We start from the raw sequence: 23,777 nt of genomic DNA on the forward strand, positions 1-23,777 counted from the left end.
GAAACAGCTGGACTTGACTTCATATAATAAAACACACACCCCCTCTCTCTCTCTTTCTCTTCACCTGCGCCACCATGGACCCACCTCCACCACCACCAATCACCACCACAACTCAACCCACCGAGTCACTCAACTCACTCAACTCGCCACCCACCTCAAAACCCCCTTCCGATTCAACCCCACCTCCCAAACTCCGCCTCATGTGTAGCTTCGGCGGCCACATAGTCCCTCGCCCTCACGACAAATCACTCTGCTACGTCGGCGGCGACACGCGTATCGTCGTCGTTGATCGGAACACGAGCTTGTCTGAATTGGTTGCAAAGCTGGGTAAAATTGTAATTAGTGGTGGTTTGAGTAATGGGGTTGTGTTGAAGTATCAGTTGCCTAATGAGGATCTTGATTCTTTGATTTCGATTACAACGGATGAGGATTTGGAGAATTTGGTGGAGGAGTATGATCGGTTGAATTTGTCGAATTCGGGGAATTTTTCGGGCGGGAGGGTTAGTAGGATTAGGTTGTTTCTGTTTCCGGTTAGGAGTGAGATGAGTGGTTCGAGTATTGGGAGTTTGTTTGGGAGTGAGGTGAAATCGGAGGATTGGTTTTTGAATGCGTTGAATGGGGGGAGTAGTGTAGGGGGGTTATCGGGGAGTAATTCGGTTAATTCTTTGTTAGGGTTGAATGAGGAGGGAGGGTTTGGGAAATTTGGGGGAATTGGGAAGAATGTGGATGGGTTTTCGGGTGTGGAGTCGTTGGATAGGACGTCGAGTTTTGGGTCGGATGTGCATTTGGGGAATTTGAGGGGCAAGGAGGAGAATGTTGGGGGAAATGGGAATAATGGGAGTGGGAAAGTGGAGGAAGGGGGGTTTGCGGGGAGTGAGGTTGGGAAGGTTGTGGATGCGGAGAAGGTTGGTGGGGAGAATGTGGGGAAGGGTTTGTCTGATGATGAGAAGTCGGAGAATGGTGGGACGGGGTATAGGAGACAGTTGCAACAGCAGCAGCAGGCTCAGGTGGTGAATGCGCAATTGAATCAGAAAGCGGGCGGTGGTGGGGGTCGGGATTTGGCTTCTCCTGATTCTGTTTCGAGGTAGCTAAAGTGCTTTAGAGTTTAATTTTTTGTTATATTTTGTTGCTTGGATTGAATTAATTGATGATTGAGGTAGATTAGCTTTTGGGTTAAAATGTTGTAGTTTTTGTATCAAATTTGGTTAAATGTTCGATATGCTAGTTTGCAGTACTTGGTGCTTAGATTAAATGTTTTAATTTTGTGCCTATTTGCTGAACTAGTAACAATGTATGAAACTGGTTGATCGTAGTTAAATTTGTAGATTATGATAGGTTGATTAATTGCTTGCGTAAGTTGATGTTTAATGTTGTTACATTTTAATACATTTAAGTTGTGCAATGCATCATGTTTGTAAGTATGACTGTCTCTGAGCTGCTATCAGTTGAGCTGTTGTGTTTTTATTTGTGTAGTGACAGTAGTAGCATTACAAACCCATTGTCTCGCCAAAGGCCTATGATGTATCAAGACCCAAATATGCAATATGCACCAGTTCAAAGTAGGGTTACTACTAATCCTGTTGAACAGAAGATCACTGATTCAAGAATGCATATGCAACAACAATATCAAGACTCTGGGTATTTGTTGCCAACCCAATATGATCCACAGCATCATCCACAGTTGCAGCAACCTCAGTTCATTCATGCTGGTTCGCAGTATGTCCAACATCTTCCCATGGGAGCAGTGCCAATGCCAGCATACTATCCTGTATATTCTTCCCAGCAACCACAACATTCTCACCATCCTGCAGTTGAGCAGCAATACCCAGTGTACTATGTGCCTGCTAGACAGACCCAAGCATACAACATGCCTGTGCAACAAGCCGATTATAGTGAAGCTGCTGGTGCCGCACCATCCAACCGTCCCCAAGCTGCCCCCTCTGCTGCTATGCCTCCCCCCTCTTGTGGTCAATATAGCATTGCTAGTAATGCTAATGTCCCTAAATCTGAAGTTCCTGCTAGTTTGTACAGAACAGCAAATACTGCAGCTGCATCAGTTGTTCAGGTTCCTTCTGGTCAACCTCGGCCACAATATGTTGGCTTCTCACAAATTCATCATCCTCAGTCAAGTAATCCACCCCCAGCTACTGCTTCCAGTTACGCCTATGAATTTTCTGATCCTACACAACAACAACATGTATACTATGCTCAGCCCCTGGCACCCCAAATGGCTGCTCAATACCAGACTATGATATCTGCTGCACCCCAAATGACTGCTCAATACCAGACAATGACCTCTGCCGCACCTGAAACTACTGCTCAGCTTCCAGCAGACAACATCAAGCAGCAAGTTAGAACTTCACAGCCCTAGCAGGTGAGTGGAGCTTGATGCTATTCTTTTCAGGGAAGCGTTTGGTTTGTCTTTGAATTCTTTTTCTATACTTTCAGTTTCTAGATATTGGTTTTGGTTTGTGGAATGTAATTGTCATAGGTAATAAGAACTTGGGATTTTTTTACATCAGTTACTTCTTTGTTTATTGTTTATAAATACTGAATGTTTTGAGATTGCACTGTAATCTCCCCCTTATATATACTATTTCTTCAGTCTACATGTCAGTTATTTTAAAAATGTAACCTATGCAGCAAATGCTTTGAATCACATGGTTCTTGGTTGTTTGTAGTTCATGATTACTGAGGTAGGAATTGTCTTAGATTGAATGTTCAAGCTGTTTGTCTGGCTTACCAAATGCTATTACCCTGCTAACCTGCTTCATTCTAACTATTTTCTGATTCCACATGAATGCTTTCTTGCTAACTAATTGTTTCTGCGTTTTACCCCTTGTGAGGACCTGATGATTATCATTGACAGAACTTAATCAAGGGATCATTATACGTCCAGTTGTTTCATCTTTTGATTATTTACATTCCCACTCCACTTACAAGGTAGTAGTACAACTCAATGGTTTGTGATAGCTCCATGGACTTGTAACTTTGGCACAATCGGGTTTTCTATGTTTTTTTAAAGTCTCAATCTGCTAGAATGCACTCAAGCCATTTTTCATCTATTACTTCGAAATACTTGCTCCAGACAGTGACCTCAATGTAACGTTTTTGGTACAAAAAATCCCGACCATAGTGAAGCTTACCAATGCTATGCTTATCCACCCCTTTCGACACTGGTCCTACGTTCTTGTATTGTTTTGGTTAATTGTCTACCCATCTCGTTTCTATGATTGACAATGGCCTCTAACCTAGAATGTTTGTTGATGAATCATGACATTGTTGAAATCTAAAGGTTTCAATGCACAGATGTCATGGACCCTGCCAAATTAACATCATCCCATATTAGTAGTTGCCTACTTTGTGATGCCTGTCTTTCTGTATGTAGTTTCTTTTTTGTTGTTAAGTATCATTAGATATTACTTTTGACTACTCATAGATTCCGGAGGCTGCCAAATTGCTGCCCTCATGAGTTAATATTTTTTTAACCGTTCTAGTTTTACAAAATTGTTATCAAACAATACTATATAACTGCATTGCCGTAAATCAAACGATTCTCCAGAAACAAACTTCCACGTACTCGTGTGGTTGAACAAGAAGATTATAAAAACTGAACCTTCTTGTTCAGTTGTTTTTATCATCTCATTATTTAAACTGAACGTCAACAATTGATAAGATATGGTGGGATTAGTAAGAAAAGTTGAGAAACTTGATTAAATTGGGATTTATATTATATAGTAATAGGACCCAGTAATCTCAGTTGCTCAGATCCAAATGTTTGTTTTCATGAAGGTAATGCATGGACCCAGTAATCTCAGTTGCCCAGATCCAAATGTTTGTCTTCTGTGTTTAAATCATTGAAACATTGAGTTCTAATCTCCTCCTAAAATTTTGGCTATAAAATGATCAAACTCACCAATTCTTGATGATTTTACTGTAAATGTACGGAAATTTATCATCAAGGAAGTAGCTCAAACGATGTTCGAGTCCTCGCTTCTCTAATTATTATTTTTTCTATTTTAAATAGATCTTATTATAAGTTTCTTTCCTAGTCTCCTTAAAAAATGAATCTTCTTTCTTTGTGCACTTTTCTGAGAAGTTGAATTCTCTCATCTGTAACACCCCCTTCTTAAAATAGAAGGGAAATATTACTTAAAATCCAAAACCTGCAAACAGAGCACTAATATATTTCTAACAATAATTAAACAGTCTAAAATCTCAAAAAAAAATAATATTAAATCTTCAAAATATCTAAACCAAAAATATAAATGCTGAAATCTCTAATAAGAAATTAAGTCTAAATAATGATAGAAGTCTGAAATCCTAAAAACGAAATAAAGGGTAGCTCTCCATCACACAGCCCCAAAAGTCCCCCTAAGTACCTGCCAGAAGAAGAATACGGCATGAGCCAAATGCCCAGTACGGATTGGAATAAATTTATAAAACATAAAACAAGATGAACATTTGACAGTTTAATATAAAACAGCAAGTTTAAATAAAACAGGCTGAAACAACGAGGGCTAAGATATTTCATACCGAGAGCAAAACAAATAACAAATACACACATCATAGGGTACCTAATGTGTGCAACAAACCAGTTAACGAGTACGGCATATACAACGTCACTGTCGAATCAAATCACAAATCAAACTCTGGGTGCACCCACGTATCCTGAAACAAATATCACAATGGCCAAAGCTCTCCTCCTGAGCTATCAAAAGGATACGCCATGACCAATCACACTGCCATGGAAGTGTCATGCCAATGGTGCCGCAATGACATGGCTGTAGTACCCCTACAGCTGGTTAACTCGGTATACCCTATTTCACTCTAAGGGTTCAAATAAAATAATTTTCACAATTTTAAGAATCACTTGCAGCAGATATTTCAAATATTCTAAACAGATATTTAACAAACATAATTTTAAAGCTCGCAAGATTAAATATTTAAAACTTCCAGAACAGATTTAAAATAATTTTCAGAGATCAAACGAATAAGAACGGAATGAATAAAAATATGAAGGGAAAGAATCAGATATATTTAATAATAAAAGGAGTAGCACTGAAAGAAAGGGGACGAAATCCGTACCTCATCTGATGGACCATTAAATCGGATTGTTGAAATACGATTGAAAGTGAACAACTTATACTAATTCGAATTTTAACAGCAGATAAGTTAAGGATTTGAAATAATGGTCAACTGGAGAAATAAAGTAGATTTAACAAGGATTCCAAAATGATAAGATTCATCAAAAACGCACTGATAACGAATTAGTTATGAATTTTTGAAGTTCAGGTATCACAGCAGAAATTATTCAGGAACAGATTACAAAGAAGGCAAATTTAGACAATAAAGACAATCTGATCTCACTTCGACTATAACTAGACAATGAAAGAGAATTCTCAGAGGTTTCATAATTTATAAAGATCATAATTTTATGACGAATAATGAAGAAGATATGAATTTTTGAACATGAAACAACTATGCTGATAAGTATAAACAGACCAGAATATTTGTAAGGCAATTTAGGCAATTTAAAAGATTTAAATATATAATGGGTATACCATATAATGAAAGAGAATTTCATAAGCTTTCCAGATTGATATCATGAGTAATTTTCCGACATAAGATCGATTTATAACGAATTTTAGAAGGTATGAAAAACTGTTCACGTCATAAATCTGAAGGGTCACAAAGAATGGATATTTGCACATAGTTAGAGGCTGATTCCACAAAATATGTAAACATGGAAGTTGTAGGTATCGAAACAAGCTTTCCAGAAAATCAAGAATCAATGAATTCCGTGTACAAACGAATAAGTTATGGATTTTACAACAGATACGAGATGCTGATTTTATCACATACGAATTTCAGCACAAACAAATAAGAAGATGAACATGATATGATTATGAAGAAGAAAAGATCGATTCTCGTACCTTGATCAATCGAATAACACAAGAATAAACTTCTAAGATCTTCTTGTCTTCTCAAACCCTAGCCTCTAAGAGCGGCTCCAATTAAAAAGACATAGAATAGGACATAACTTGTATATATATATATTTATAGGCCCACACGCCCACAATTAATAGAATCCTATCCCTAATCTAATTAATAATATAATTACTAATTCTATTCCAAATCAAATTGTATTAAAAATTACTATTATTACTAATTCTAATCTATTTCTAACTAATACAAATATTAAATAGATAATAATTAAAATAAAAATACGGATATTACATATATACCCCCTTAAAAAGGATTCCGTCCCCGGAATCGAACGAAACTAAAACTCGTACCTGAATCGAACAAATGCGGATATTTCTCACGAATAGATTCTTCTAATTCCCAAGTAGCCTCTCTTTCCGAATGATTTTTCCACAAAACTTTCACAAACGGAATGGTGTTCTTCCTCAAAACTCGCTCCTCTCGAGCTAAGATAGCCTCAGCTTCCTCCTCACAAGAAAGATCCTCTTTAATCTTATGTAATGGATACTGAACTACATGTAATGGATGATATTTGTAGCCCCTCAAAACCGACACATGAAACACATTATGCACATGAGATAGTTGTGGTGGCAACGCAACTCTATAAGATACTTCCCCTACTTTCTCCATAACGTCAAAAGGGCCAACATATCTCGGACTAAGCTTTCCCTTCATACCAAAACGCTTCACACCCTTACAAGGCGACACCTTTAAGAACACATGATCACCTGGCTCAAATCCCCCAAACTTCCTATGTTGGTCCGCGTAACTCTTTGACGAGATCGAGCTTCCTTCAGACTTTCTTTAACTTTCTCTACCTTCTCATTAGTAATTCTAACTAACTCCGGCCCTTCGATGACTCTCTCACCAACCTCATCCCAACAAGATGGTGCCCTACACCTCCTACCATACAAAGCCTCAAATGGTGGCATACCAATACTCGCGGGCCAACTATTATTGTACGCAAACTCAACAAGATACAAATATTTATCCCAATCACCTGTCCACTCTAACGCGCAAGCCCTCAACATATCCTCCAATGTCTGAATCGTCCTCTCTGACTGTCCATCGGTCTGCGGATGATAAGCTGTACTGAAATTAAGCCTCGTACCCCAAGCTTGCTGGAATCCCTTCCAAAAACGCGATGTAAATCTCGTATCCCTGTCAGAAACTATCGACACCGGCACACCATGAAGTCTAACAATATCTCGCTGCAAAATCTCTGCCAACTCATGAACAGGAGTAGTCTCTTTAATAGGCAAGAAGTGAGCGGACTTAGTGAGTCTATCAACCACCACCCATATAACATCATTCTTCTTGAAAGTCCTCGGCAAATGAGTTACAAAATCCATAGTAATGTTTTCCCACTTCCAAACTGGTATATCTAGCTGTTGCAACAATCCACTAGGCCTCTGATGGTCTATCTTCACTTGTTGACATGTAAGACATTTTCCCACAAATTCTGCTATATCTCCCTTCATTCCACTCCACCAAAAGTGCTTCTTCAAATCCCTATACATCTTGGTGGAACCTGGATGAATAAAAAATGAAGAACTATGAGCCTCCTTCAAAATTTCCTCACGAATCGTCGGGTCTGCGGGCACGCACAATTTACTACCCAACCACATCACACCCTCATCATCGAAATGAAATTGTGTTTGTTTTCCACCTGCCACCTCGGATCTAATAGCTTCCAAACCTGTATCACTCTTCTGAGCTTCCTTAACCCTTGAAACAAGATTCGGTTCCACTTTCAAATTTGCAATACTACCACTTGATCCTCTAACATACAACTCAACACCCAAGCGCTCCAAATCTGAAATAAGGTGCGGCTGAGTAATGAGAGATGCAACACTCCCCAAGTTCTTCCTACTAAGAGCGTCTGCCACTACATTCGCCTTCCCCGGATGGTACTGAATATTTGCATCATAATCCTTAAGAAGTTCAAGCCACCTCCGCTGCCTCATGTTAAGCTCCTTCTGAGTAAAGATGTATTTGAGACTCTTGTGATCAGTAAAGATGTCACAAGTCTCTCCATAAAGATAGTGTCTCCAGATCTTCAAAGCAAAGACCACTGCTGCTAACTCCAAGTCATGGGTAGGATAATTCACCTCAAAATCCAAAACCTGCAAACAGAGCACTAATATATTTCTAACAATAATTAAACAGTCTAAAATCTCAAAAAAAAATAATATTAAATCTTCAAAATATCTAAACCAAAAATATAAATGCTGAAATCTCTAATAAGAAATTAAGTCTAAATAATGATAGAAGTCTGAAATCCTAAAAACGAAATAAAGGGTAGCTCTCCATCACACAGCCCCAAAAGTCCCCCTAAGTACCTGCCAGAAGAAGAATACGGCATGAGCCAAATGCCCAGTACGGATTGGAATAAATTTATAAAACATAAAACAAGATGAACATTTGACAGTTTAATATAAAACAGCAAGTTTAAATAAAACAGGCTAAAACAACGAGGGCTAAGATATTTCATACCGAGAGCAAAACAAATAACAAATACACACATCATAGGGTACCTAATGTGTGCAACAAACCAGTTAACGAGTACGGCATATACAACGTCACTGTCGAATCAAATCACAAATCAAACTCTGGGTGCACCCACGTATCCTGAAACAAATATCACAATGGCCAAAGCTCTCCTCCTGAGCTATCAAAAGGATACGCCATGACCAATCACACTGCCATGGAAGTGTCATGCCAATGGTGCCGCAATGACATGGCTGTAGTACCCCTACAGCTGGTTAACTCGGTATACCCTATTTCACTCTAAGGGTTCAAATAAAATAATTTTCACAATTTTAAGAATCACTTGCAGCAGATATTTCAAATATTCTAAACAGATATTTAACAAACATAATTTTAAAGCTCGCAAGATTAAATATTTAAAACTTCCAGAACAGATTTAAAATAATTTTCAGAGATCAAACGAATAAGAACGGAATGAATAAAAATATGAAGGGAAAGAATCAGATATATTTAATAATAAAAGGAGTAGCACTGAAAGAAAGGGGACGAAATCCGTACCTCATCTGATGGACCATTAAATCGGATTGTTGAAATACGATTGAAAGTGAACAACTTATACTAATTCGAATTTTAACAGCAGATAAGTTAAGGATTTGAAATAATGGTCAACTGGAGAAATAAAGTAGATTTAACAAGGATTCCAAAATGATAAGATTCATCAAAAACGCACTGATAACGAATTAGTTATGAATTTTTGAAGTTCAGGTATCACAGCAGAAATTATTCAGGAACAGATTACAAAGAAGGCAAATTTAGACAATAAAGACAATCTGATCTCACTTCGACTATAACTAGACAATGAAAGAGAATTCTCAGAGGTTTCATAATTTATAAAGATCATAATTTTATGACGAATAATGAAGAAGATATGAATTTTTGAACATGAAACAACTATGCTGATAAGTATAAACAGACCAGAATATTTGTAAGGCAATTTAGGCAATTTAAAAGATTTAAATATATAATGGGTATACCATATAATGAAAGAGAATTTCATAAGCTTTCCAGATTGATATCATGAGTAATTTTCCGACATAAGATCGATTTATAACGAATTTTAGAAGGTATGAAAAACTGTTCACGTCATAAATCTGAAGGGTCACAAAGAATGGATATTTGCACATAGTTAGAGGCTGATTCCACAAAATATGTAAACATGGAAGTTGTAGGTATCGAAACAAGCTTTCCAGAAAATCAAGAATCAATGAATTCCGTGTACAAACGAATAAGTTATGGATTTTACAACAGATACGAGATGCTGATTTTATCACATACGAATTTCAGCACAAACAAATAAGAAGATGAACATGATATGATTATGAAGAAGAAAAGATCGATTCTCGTACCTTGATCAATCGAATAACACAAGAATAAACTTCTAAGATCTTCTTGTCTTCTCAAACCCTAGCAACCAATAAGAACGGAATGAATAAAAATATGAAGGGAAAGAATCAGATATATTTAATAATAAAAGGAGTAGCACTGAAAGAAAGGGGACGAAATCCGTACCTCATCTGATGGACCATTAAATCGGATTGTTGAAATACGATTGAAAGTGAACAACTTATACTAATTCGAATTTTAACAGCAGATAAGTTAAGGATTTGAAATAATGGTCAACTGGAGAAATAAAGTAGATTTAACAAGGATTCCAAAATGATAAGATTCATCAAAAACGCACTGATAACGAATTAGTTATGAATTTTTGAAGTTCAGGTATCACAGCAGAAATTATTCAGGAACAGATTACAAAGAAGGCAAATTTAGACAATAAAGACAATCTGATCTCACTTCGACTATAACTAGACAATGAAAGAGAATTCTCAGAGGTTTCATAATTTATAAAGATCATAATTTTATGACGAATAATGAAGAAGATATGAATTTTTGAACATGAAACAACTATGCTGATAAGTATAAACAGACCAGAATATTTGTAAGGCAATTTAGGCAATTTAAAAGATTTAAATATATAATGGGTATACCATATAATGAAAGAGAATTTCATAAGCTTTCCAGATTGATATCATGAGTAATTTTCCGACATAAGATCGATTTATAACGAATTTTAGAAGGTATGAAAAACTGTTCACGTCATAAATCTGAAGGGTCACAAAGAATGGATATTTGCACATAGTTAGAGGCTGATTCCACAAAATATGTAAACATGGAAGTTGTAGGTATCGAAACAAGCTTTCCAGAAAATCAAGAATCAATGAATTCCGTGTACAAACGAATAAGTTATGGATTTTACAACAGATACGAGATGCTGATTTTATCACATACGAATTTCAGCACAAACAAATAAGAAGATGAACATGATATGATTATGAAGAAGAAAAGATCGATTCTCGTACCTTGATCAATCGAATAACACAAGAATAAACTTCTAAGATCTTCTTGTCTTCTCAAACCCTAGCCTCTAAGAGCGGCTCCAATTAAAAAGACATAGAATAGGACATAACTTGTATATATATATATTTATAGGCCCACACGCCCACAATTAATAGAATCCTATCCCTAATCTAATTAATAATATAATTACTAATTCTATTCCAAATCAAATTGTATTAAAAATTACTATTATTACTAATTCTAATCTATTTCTAACTAATACAAATATTAAATAGATAATAATTAAAATAAAAATACGGATATTACATCATCTACTGCACTTATATGCATGTACTTGTTTCGGGGATTGAATCCTCGCTTTTCCACCAAACTTTGGAATCATTTATAGACTGGACTAATCGATCGAAAGAATTTTGCTTGAAGTAAATTTAAAAGACAAACATATAAAAAGTTATTAATGTTGTTCAGATAAATCTGTATTCTGCACGTATATTATGGAATAAAATTTTTCAACCAACAGATTTTTTGATCAAGAGTGCAGCAAAAAACCGATGACAGTACAGTGATCTTGCTACTGAACATTTTGGAGGCTGCACAAATTAAGTCAAACAATGTGTCTATTAAATAGAGTAGAATTTGATAGTATGTGATCGGGCCAAATTTCTCTATGGACTTGTGACAGCGGCAAATTTACTGAAATGGAGTATTTAGTTGTACCATGTAATCCTCGCCATCTTAAAGTTTGTTTGTGCCATGCTCATCCTGTTACCTTAAAATTCTCTTGTATATCAATGGCCAATTAATTTCATTATTAAGCTTTTTCAGAATTATCCAAAAACAAATTCACGTGGTTTGGTCAAACCTGAAAATATCGTATTATTGTGAAGTCAAGGCTCGTCTGTGCCCCAACATTTCTAATCGCAGTTTTAAGTAGACTGCATCTAGGGACTAGGGATGTTTATTTTTTCCCATTTTTATTGGGATCCTACCAGAAGTTTCTTTTCCAAAATGCTGATATTTTAGAGTTCGGTTTCCTCGCTTTTCATTTTTTCCCCTTTTTTCGGATCCTATATAATTTCTTTTCCAATGCTAAAGAGTTTCATCTATGTATTTTTAGAGCAGCAAAAGAAACTCACCAGAAACCATACGAGAGCAGGGTCATTTCTAAAACGGAAGCTCCATTATGGTTTGATAGTAACGGTTGAGCAACGAGATCAATCGGGGAAGTAGCTCAATTGGTAGAGCATTTATTATATCCTTAAGAGTAAGGAAATAATAATAATGCAACTTAAAATTAAGAATGCATATGTTTCAAATGAAACAAGTTCGAGGTTCGAGTCCTCGCTTCTCCAATTCTTTTTTTAAATGGATCTTATTATGAGTTTCTTCCCGAGTCTCCTTAAAAAATGAATCTTCTGCTAAAGAGTTTCATCTATGGATTTTTTAGAGCAGCAAAAGAAACTCATCAGGAACCGTACGAGAGCAGAGTCATTTCTAAAACGAAAGCTGCATTGTGGTTTGGTAGTAACGGGTTACTGTGATTCTTCTTGCAGCTTTGGCTCTTTGGTGGTGCTACTCTTCCGTCATTAGATTTTCTCGCGACACACTACTTTAGCCTCACATACACCAAATTGTGGTGTGGACGGGCAGGTTCATGCTAAACAGCACCAGGACTGACCTACTGAGACATTTTACCATGATTCGAAACTCAACTATTACATCGGAACTTGGAAGTCCTATAGTAAGTAGAAATGTCGGATGAGAAGACAATGACTTGGATAAAGCATTATCCTTCATATGCAGCACCAGATAGGGTATACGTATTGACAAAGATGCAATGCAGAAGGCTTTGATCTTTGCTGATGACCGGGTGCTTCGGAGTTTCAGATATGTGCATCCTACCTTGATGTCTTCCTCCATGCCTTGGCAATTAGATATATCAGGAATGGGAGGTTAGGGTCGATGTGAAATTACACAGCCAAAAGTCACGAATGCAGTACATCTGATTGTTATTGGCAAATTGACACAACATTTACAAACTTGGCATTTCAGTAAACAAAATGAAGCAGAGTGCACAAATTAAGCACATATTTTGTTGTTCATCAAGAATTCTACAAAGAAAAGTAAAACTCAACGAAGAACGAAAATCTAACATGAAGCAGTCTATATTCAGAAATTCATAGCATCGGCTTTATCATCATCAGTCGTATTCTCTTGCAATTCACTGGTTGTTTGATGGTCCGGAGATCTACTAACTTCCCGGATAATAGTAGAATATGGTAGTTTGTAATCAAGCCAAGATTTCTTTATGGACTGGCACTGTCTCAGTTTTTGTGTTTTGTTAAGATATCGATTTTGACTGGAATACATTCTGGTGTTTATTTTTACTATAACTGTTAGTTTATAACATAGAACCAGCATAAACTGCTTTTTCATTAATCACACTACTAACACAACCATAATACACACAACACTATAATTTTACATAAAGACATCCTAGAAATTATAACTACTCTAATAACTCCTAATTCAAAAAATATAAACTAACCATGCATAACAGATCTGCAGTTACAAGTTAACTGCTGCAGACCTCATCTTTATTTTAGAAACACTAAACTGAACCAGCCTAATAAACACACTTAAAAAAATAACTAAGGCAACAGCTAAGGCATATTTTAACACTCCTCCTTGCCGTTGATGCCGCAAACTCCCAACTTATGCCTCATGCATTCAAATTTCTCCTTTGGCAGAGCTTTGGTAAAAATGTCAGATAGCTGATTCTCGGTCTTGCAATGAACTAATACTATCTCTCTTTCATTCTGAAATTCTCTGAGTACATAGTATTATATCTTGAAATGCTTAGTCCTGCCATGAAATACTGGCTTTGTGGAGATTGATATGGCTGTTTCGTTATCAACAAATATATGTGTTGTTTCATGCTGCTCAAACTTCAAATCTTTTAGGATTTTTCTAAGCCAAATAGCATGGTTCGCTGTTTCCGTTGCAGCAACTAACTCAGCCTCTGCAGTACTTTGAGCAACAATGTCTTGTTTCTTAGAACACCAATTAAACACACCTGAACCAAAACTAAAACATAATCCACTAATACTCTTCATATCATCAACTGCACATGCCCAGTCACTATCGGCGAAACCAGAAAAATGTAGTCTCTGATCACATATGTACTTGACGCCATAATTAACCGTTCCTTTGATATATCTTAGAACACGTTTGGCAGCTTGCAGATGTTCTTCATTTGCGCAGTGCAAAAATCTGGATAAAAAATTCACAGCTTGCACGATATCAGGTCTAGACGCCGTGAGGTACATGAGACATCCAATCATAATTCTATAGTAGTGTGCATCAACCTTTGGATAACCATTATCTTCTTCACTAAGCTTTGCTCTTGCTTACATAGGTGTATCAGTAGATTTGCAACCTTCCATACAAAACTTTTTCAACATCTCCATAGCATACTTGTCTTGACTGATGCAAATCTCATTTTTCCTTTGCAACACTTCTAATCCAAGAAAAAAAGACATCATCCCCAAGTCTGTCATTTCAAACTCTTTCTGCATTTCAGCTTTGAATTCGTTTATAAAGTCTTGATTGTTCCCTGTGACTAGCAAATCATCAACATAAATGTAAACCACAATCATAATATCACCTGATGTTTTCACATATAAGGTTGATTCACTTAGGCTTTTTACAAAGCATAGTTTCAGGAGATAATTATTTATGCGACTGTACTAGGCCCTTGGTGCCTGTTTAAGACCATACAAAGCATTTATTAATCTGTACACCTTTTTCTCTTGACCTTGCACAAAAAATTCTTCCGGTTGTTCAACATCGATTTCTTCATCTAAGTAACCATTTAAAAATGCAGACTTCACATCCAGATGGAAAACTTTCCAACCCTTTTGAGATGCAACAGCAAGCAACAAACGCATATCAAGCCTAGCTACAGGAGAAAACGTTTCAGAGAAGTCCATGCCATTAATTTGTGCATAGCCTTTCACCACAAGCCTTGCTTTATGCTTGTTTATTGATCCGTCAGCATTAAGCTTAGTCTTGAACACCCATTTTACTCCAATAATCTTCATGTTTTGAGGTCTTTCAACGAGCTGCCACGTGTTATTTTTCTCGATCATTCTCAACTCTTCTTTCATAGCAGTTATCCACCTTTCATCATGCATTGCTTCATTAACATTTGATGGTTCAAGAAGTGCAACATTGCACCTTTCATAGATGTCAGCAAGCAGTCTCGTACCTCTAACTGGGAAATTATCAACAACATTTTCATTCAATTTAAAATCTAGAGAAAGTTGATCATTTTCACTAGCATTCCAGTCCCATTGTTCCTCCTCCATGAAAACAACATCTCTACTGATGATAATTTTATCAGTGTGAGGCTGATATATTCTATAGCCAGGACCACTATAGCCTATGAATATTCCAATCTCAGATTTTTTATCCAATTTATCTCTTCGAGCAGAAGGAATGTGAGAAAAACATACCATACCATACCTCATATGGAGTTTGATTTTCAAGTGCTTTAGTTGGAAGTATATTTAACAAGTAAACAGCAGGTATTTGCAGCTTCTGCCCAGAACTTTTTAGGCAGATTTTTCTCATGTAGCAAACAACGAGCCATTTCACCAATAGTTCGATTTTTTCTCTCACTAACTCCATTTTGTTGCGGAGTATAAGGTGCAGTAAGTTGATGTTCGATTCCTGCCTCCTCACAAAACGTGTTGAACCTGTTTGATGTGTACTATGTGCCATTATCAGACCTTAACATCATCATAGTGAAATGACTGATTTTCAACCCATGTTTTAAATCTCCAAAACACACCAACCACTTCAGATTTGAATCTGAGAAAATATATCCAGGTCATTCTACTTTTATCATCAATAAATGCAATATAGTACCTACTGCCTCTAAGAGATGGTGTATTGAATGGCCCTCCAAGATCAGTATGCACGAGCTGGAGCTTCTCTGTGGCCCTCCAAGACTTTTTTGGAAAAGGTAACCTTGTTTGCTTGCCAAATTGACAAGTTTTACAGTTTGAGATGCTTGCATTTAGTGGATCCAAGTCTTTAACCATCATCAATTTTTGCATTTTAAGTATTGCCGAATGATGACAATGCCCCAACCTCTTATGCCAAAGATCGATCGTCTTTAAAGAGGCTTGATACGCAACCTGCTCTTTTTTCATAAGATCAAGTTGAAAACTTTTTCCCTTCATTTTAACACAAAATATTTTAAGCCCCTCTGAATCTTTAATGACACACATCTTGTCTTCAAAATACACTTTAAAACCTTTCTCAAGTAATTGACCAACGCTGAACAGATTTTGATCAATTTCAGGCACAAACATTACATCAGTTATAATTTTAGTACCTGAGAGAGTTTCAATTGCAATAGACCCTTTACCTTTTACGGAGATATATTGTCCATTTCCAACTCGTACCTTTGAAGTTGATTTCCGATCAAGTTCTTTGAAGAGTTCAACATTATTTGTCATGTGGTTCGTACAACCACTATCCACTAACCATGTTTCATTTTGGCTGATATTTGCATAACACGATGCAACATCTTCTTCTTGATTCGCAACCTCTTCTTAAGTAACAACATGAGCATCATCTGATTTCTTTCCTTTATATCTGTAAATTCTTTCAACATGACCCATTTCATTGCATTTATTATATCTTACGTCAGGTCTGCTCCAACATTTAAATGAAGGATGATTTGTTCTACCACAATGTTGACATGGAGAATATGTATTTCTTTTATTGGCCACATTGTTTCTAAAGTTTCCCTTGTTTTTGTGCCAATCCTTCTTTTCTCCACCAAAAATTTGACTTGGTTGAATTTGCAATTTTGCTTGCATTGCTCCTTCAAGAATGGCTTCCTCTCTCATTAATTTTCTCTGTTCATGAGCTTCTAATGCACTAAGAAGTTCTGGCAACGGTATTGTTGCAAGATCTTTACTTTCCTCCAATGCTGAGATTTTGGCCTCAAATCTTTCTGGCAATGTTACCAGCAATTTTTCAACCAGCCTACTTGTTAGGAATATATGTGCATTAGTTTGATGATATGTTTAACAAAATACTTAAGTAGAAATTTAGTGTCAGTAGCCTCAACGGATAAGACCACTTTGGCTATCCGTTGATGGTGTAGCTTTACTTAGAAATAAGTCTAGTATTGTAGCATATTTCAGTCTCTGTATTTAAAATGTAATTCTTAGAAGTTGAGAGAAACTATAAGTCATGTTGACTACTAGATGATATGCAGATAGGAAGGCCAATTGTAAATATTTCATGCCTTGTAATTTTGTATAAATGAAGTGGTATCAACGGATGACTTAAAGACCTTCAACGGATGAGAAGCTAAGCTTCAACGGATGTCTCTAAAGCTTCAACGGATAACATCCTTCAACGGATGAGAGCATCAACGGATAAATGCATCAACGGATGAAAGCTTCAACGGATAACATCCTTCAACGGATGAAGTCATTAACGGATGAAAGCTTCAACGGATGTTCTGCTAATTAGCCGTTGATAAGTGGTAGTTGTACCTACAGACAGAGGCACATGGGTTGACAGAGAAAACTGAGATGTGGAAGCCGAATTTCAGGATCAACAGAAAAAGCAGCCGTTCTTCTTTAGTACAAAGATGCAATAGTCAACAAAGTACTGGAGTGAACAGGAAAAGAAGCAAGTGAAGAACTTATTTTACTATTGTAATTTTATATTGTTTTTCACTTGTACACTTGGTAATATATAAACCAAGAAGAAGCTAGTAATTAGAGAGAGATTTTCCAGAGCTGTTAAGAAATATCTTGAGAGAAAATTCATCTAGTTTGTACTAGGATGCAGCTGTGATCAACATTGTTGAACACAGATTTTCTAATGTACCATCTCTGGTGGAACAACAAATCCACCAGAAAAGTTTTTAAAGTTTGTTGTGTTCTTTACATTTTGTGTTTGAATATATATCTGTCTGCATTAGCTCAAAGCAATTCATACACTTGTTCATCTAGAACACACTGCTTTAATAAACTTCTCAAAACCTGAAAAAGTTTTGAGATTTACATTCAACCCCCCTTCTGTAAATCTCATTGTTAGTCCTCTAGGAATAACAATTGGTATCAGAGCAAGCTCTTGACACACAAAGAGTTTAAAGATCTTGGAATCTAACAAAGATGAGTAAGAAGGATATTGGAGTAAAGATCCCAGTTCTTGACAAAGACAGTTATCACCACTGGAAGGTGAAAATGCACCTTCATCTACTCTCCCAAGATGAAGGTTATGTAAACTGCATTGAGAATGGTCCTCACATTCCCCACAAAGTAGCCACAGTTGCTACGGCCACAATTGCTGTTGGTCAATCCATTCCAAAACCTAGAGCAGAATGGACAATGGAAGACACAGAAGAAGTCCACAAGGATAAGAAGGCTATGAACATTTTGTTTAATGGTCTTGACAAGGATATGTTTGATAATGTGATAAATTGTTCAACTGCCAAAGAGGTTTGGGACACAGTTCAGTTGCTGTGTGAAGGTACAGAACAAGTAAAAGAGAACAAAATGCAGCTTCTCATTCAACAGTATGAGTACTTTCATTTTGAAGAGAATGAATCTTTAAATGACACATTTAATAGATTCCAAAAGCTGTTGAATGGACTGAAGCTGTATGGTAGAGTGTACCAGGTGAAGGATTCAAATCTTAAATTTTTGAGATCCTTACCAAAGGAATGGAAACCCATGACTGTTTCCTTAAGAAACTCTCAGGATTATAAGGACTTTACTCTTGAAAGATTATATGGAATCTTGAAGACTTATGAACTAGAGTTGGAACAGGATGAGGTATTGGAGAGGGGGAGAAAGAAAGGAGGTTCAGTTGCATTGGTAGCTGAAAATGAGAAAGAATGCAGAAAAGAAACTGTGAGATCTACATCAAGCTCCAAAGATGGTGTAAGAAATCCAGAATCAGACAAGGGTAAAGAGCAAGTTGCTGAAAATGAAGACAACTCCAGTCAAGATGACTCTGATGGTATTGATGAGCATCTTGCATTTCTGTCCAGGAGATTTACAAAGATGAAGTTCAGGAAAAACACTAGAGCCACTAAACCCTATAAGAACATGGTGGACAAATCCAAGTTCAAGTGTTTTAATTGTGGTATAAGTGGACACTTTGCAAGTGAGTGCAGAAAGCCAACCTCTGAAAAGAAGAAATTTGAACAAGTAGATTACAAAAAGAAATATTTTGATCTACTCAAACAGAAGGAAAGGGCTTTCATCACTCAAGAAAAGGACTGGGCAGCTGCTGGAGATGAAGAGGATGAAGATGTGGATTATGTCAACCTTGCTCTCATGGCTGATTCTGAAGAAAACGAAGTTAGTTCATCAAGCAATCAGGTAATCACTACTGATTTAACACAGCTTACTAAAGAAGAGTGCAATGATGCTTTCAATGACATGTCTACTGAATTGTATCATTTGCGTGTGTCTCTTAAATCTCTTGCTAAAGAAAATAGTAGGATCAAAGAGAACAATCTGTTTTTAAGTAATAGAAATACTGTGTTAGAAAATAAGTTGATTGACCTAGAGAAAACCAAATTGCATTGTATATCTGTTGAAAATGAACTAGCTGAATCTGTTAAGAAAGTAGAAATACTTTCCAATCAATTAGAGAAAGAGCAAGAGGTGATTAAAGCCTGGAAAACATCTAGGGATGTAAGTGCTCAAATTGCCAAAGTCCAAGGAATTGAATCATTCTGTGAAACTGCCTGGGATAAAAATAAAAAGAAACTGGAATTAATTGATGGACTGTCAACGGATGTGGAATCAACGGATGATGAAAGTTATCCGTTGAAGGAAGAAAAGGAACATCCGTTGAAGGTTCCTCAATTAAAACAGGCAGATGTTTCTAAAAGAGAAAATCTAAAGAAACTCAACAAAAAGTTTGGTTCAACTTCAAAGAACTTTGTCAAAGAAGGAGCAAGCACATCCAAAGATGTCAGAAAGGTGAATGTAGGGCACATGACCTTAGAACAGTTAAACAATAGGCTCAAGATGGTTGAGGATAAAAAGGAATCCAAAAGGAAATCCAACAGAAATGGGAAGGTAGGAGTTAACAAACATAACAATTACACACCTGACAAGTATGCTCCTAGAAAAAGCTGTGTGCATTGTAGTAGTGTTAATCATCTATCTGCTAACTGTAAATCTATTAAGAAATCTCCCATAACTGTACCCTCTTCCATGCCTAACATGTCTGTATCACCTCTACATGCTATGCCTGTTATGTCTCAACAAAATCCTTATGCACATTTTGCAAACATGCCATATTTTAACAATCCTTATCTTGCTGCATTCAGTATGCCTCAAATGCCATACAATATGCCAATGTGGAATAACATGTATGCACAATCCATGCCTAATAATTCTATAAATGTGATGGATAATGTTGTGACTAACCCTACACCTCAACCAACCACATCTAAGACCAAGGTTGACTCAAACTCACCTAAGTCTAAAGATGCAGGAGGAATGAAGTCTAGGAGAAAGGCTAACAAGAATGGACCCAAGGAAACTTGGGTACCAAAATCAAATTGATTGATTTTGTGGTGTGCAGGAAAATAGAAGAAATCTATGGTACTTGGACAGTGGCTGTTCAAGACACATGACTGGAGATTTCTCCCTGCTCACAGAGTTTAAAGAGAGAGCTGGCCCCAGCATAACCTTTGGAGATGACAGCAAAGGGTTTACTATGGGATATGGCTTGATTTCAACAAGGAATGTCATCATTGAAGAAGTTGCATTAGTTGATGGTCTCAAGCACAACTTACTGAGTATCAGTCAACTATGTGATAGAGGGAATACAGTTTCCTTCAATTCTGAAGCCTGTGTTGTCACTAGTAAGGAAGACAACAAAGTGGTTCTAACTGGAGTTAGAAAAGGAAATGTGTACTTAGCTGACTTCAACTCTACAGATGCAGAATCTATTACTTGTCTCTTCAGCAAAGCAAGTTCAGTTGAGAGTTGGCTATGGCACAAGAAGCTATCCCATTTGAATTTCAAAACAATGAATGATCTAGTCAAAAAGGACTTAGTAAGAGGAATTCCTCTTGTTGAATTCTCAAGGGATGGTCTGTGTGATACTTGTCAGAAAGGCAAACAAAGGAAAGCATCATTTCAGAAGAAGCTTGAAACAACAATTGATGAACCATTACAGCTGCTACATATGGATTTGTTTGGACCAGTCAATGTATTGTCAATAGCAAGAAAAAGATATTGCTTAGTGATTGTAGATGATTTCTCTAAGTTCTCATGGGTCTGTTTTCTTGGATCAAAGGATGAAGCAAGTGAAATCATTATCAATCACATCAGGCAAGTCAACAATCATCCTGACTTGAAGGTTAGAAATATCAGGAGTGACAATGGAACTGAGTTCAAGAATTTGACATTAAGGCTGTTCTGTGAAGAAAATGGAATCATGCATGAGTTCTCAGCTCCAAGAACACCTCAGCAAAATGGGGTTGTTGAAAGAAAGAACAGATCTTTAATTGAAGCTGCCAGAACAATGCTTGAAGAATCAAAGTTACCAACATATTTCTGGGCTGAAGCTGTTAATTGTGCCTGCTTCACTCAGAATATTTCTTTGATCAATCAAGCTAAAGGCATGACTCCTTATCAGTTGTTCAAGAGAAGAAAACCAACTCTAAACTTTCTTCATGTCTTTGGATGTAAATGCTTTATACTGAGGAATCAATCTGACCATAAAGGGAAGTTTGATACAAAGGCTGATGAAGGAATATTTGTTGGTTATTCAGCTGGAAAATCTTATAGGGTCTACAATCTAAGAACCAACATTGTTATGGAATCTGTGCATGTTGTGTTTGATGATAAAAAGATTGATGGACTAACAGATGAGGGACATAATGAGAGACTCAAATTTGACAATATTGAGATATATTGTGATGATAGTGAAGAGGAGACTGATGGAGATGACACTTCAAAAGGGATTCAAAACATGCCCCTGGATAATGCACAAAATACTGCATCCATTGATAGAAGCAATGCAGTATCCGTTGAAAGACATAGTGCACCATCCGTTGAAGTACAAAATGAAGCATCCGTTGATCATAGTTCATCAACGGATAATCGATTTACATCATCAGTTGATAGAACTCCAAGTTCCCTGCAAAGGACCAACAACTCAGGGGGAGTTTCAACTAGTCAACACTCTGTCTCACATCATGACAATACTGAGGCCACCTCATCTAGAGCACATCTTCCACCACAAAGGAAATGGACCAAGAATCATCCCTTTGAACTGATCATTGGTGATGCATCATCTAAAGTGCAAACAAGAAGAGCTACTCAAGATGAATGTCTGTACAGTAGTTTTCTATCTCAGGAGGAACCTAAGAAAGTGGAAGAAGCTCTATTGGATCCAGATTGGATATTAGCTATGCAGGAAGAGCTAAACCAATTTGAGAGAAACCAAGTTTGGAAGCTGGTACCCAAACCAAAGAACAAGAGTCCTATTGACACAAAGTGGGTATTCAGAAACAAGATGGATGAAAATGGCATTATCATAAAGAATAAAGCCAGACTGGTTGCTAAAGGCTATTCTCAGCAAGAGGGAATAGATTTTGATGAAACATATGCTCCTGTTGCAAGACTTGAAGCCATCAGAATATTTCTAGCCCATGCAGCCCATGCCAATTTCAAAGTCTATCAAATGGATGTCAAGAGTGCATTTCTAAATGGGAAATTAGAGGAAGAAGTCTATGTAAGTCAACCTCCAGGATTTGAAGATCCAAATTTTCCAGACTATGTGTATTATCTGTTGAAAGCACTCTATGGACTGAAGCAAGCACCTAGAGCCTGGTATGAAACCTTATCAAAATTTCTTTTGGAGAATCACTTCACTAGAGGTACTGTTGATAAAACTCTCTTCTTTAGGGATGTTAATGGCTCTAGTATACTTGTTCAAATTTATGTAGATGACATAATATTTGGCTCTATAGATGATAAACTTTGCAAAAAGTTTGCTAAGCTAATGCAAAGTAAATATGAAATGAGCCTAATGGGAGAACTAACCTATTTTCTTGGTTTACAAGTTAAACAAGTTAGTGATGGAATTTTCATTAGTCAAACTAAATATATTTATGATCTTTTAAAGAAGTTTGACTTAATGGAATGCTCATCTGCAAAAACTCCCATGGCCACTGCCACCAAACTTGAATTAAATAAGACTGAAAGGTCTGTGGACATTACAAGTTATAGAGGCATGGTTGGTTCACTTTTATATTTAACTGCTAGCAGACCAGATATAATGTTTGCTACATGTCTGTGTGCTAGATTTCAAGCTGATCCTAGGGAGTCTCACTTAATTGCTATCAAGAGAATTTTCAGATATCTCAAGGGTACACCAAATTTAGGAATTTGGTATCCTAGAGAATCTGGCTTTGATCTAATTGGTTATTCAGATGCAGACTATGCAGGTTGCAAAATAGACAGGAAAAGTACAACAGGCTCCTGCCAATTCCTGGGAAACAAGCTTGTATCATGGTTTAGCAAAAAGCAAAATTCAGTCTCTACTTCTACAGCTGAGGCTGAATACATTGCTGCTGGAAGTTGCTGTTCTCAAATGTTATGGATGAGGAATCAACTCCTTGATTATGGACTTCATGTTGATAGAATACCTATCTTTTGTGACAACACAAGTGCCATAGCCATAACAGAGAATCCTGTACAGCACTCAAGGACCAAGCACATTGATATCAAGTACCACTTCATTAGGGAGCATGTCATGAATGGTACAGTGGAACTACATTTTGTTCCAAGTGAACAACAAATTGCTGACAT

General features: G+C 36.8%; 1 protein-coding gene across 1 annotated transcript; it reads left to right on the forward strand.

Moving 5' to 3' along the window:
• LOC141677575 (uncharacterized) lies at window positions 1-2,604 on the forward strand. The gene is made up of 2 exons (XM_074483568.1): window positions 1-1,084; window positions 1,474-2,604. The coding sequence occupies exons 1-2, from the start codon at window positions 75-77 to the stop codon at window positions 2,369-2,371; spliced, it is 1,908 nt and encodes a 635-aa protein (XP_074339669.1). The 5' UTR covers window positions 1-74; the 3' UTR covers window positions 2,372-2,604.
• The last annotated feature ends 21,173 nt before the right edge of the window (window positions 2,605-23,777 follow it).

This window comes from Apium graveolens, chromosome 8, assembly GCF_009905375.1.
Source record: "Apium graveolens cultivar Ventura chromosome 8, ASM990537v1, whole genome shotgun sequence".
NCBI classification, from domain to species: domain Eukaryota; kingdom Viridiplantae; phylum Streptophyta; class Magnoliopsida; order Apiales; family Apiaceae; genus Apium; species Apium graveolens.

What these genes read in the sequence shown, in the direction of transcription:
- LOC141677575 (XM_074483568.1), top strand. Translation starts at nt 75, where the DNA reads ATGGACCCACCTCCACCACCACCAATCACCACCACAACTCAACCCACC. An exon ending in TCTCCTGATTCTGTTTCGAG is followed by an intron (nt 1,085 to 1,473) that starts GTAGCTAAAGTG and finishes TTATTTGTGTAG; the next exon opens with TGACAGTAGTAGCATTACAA.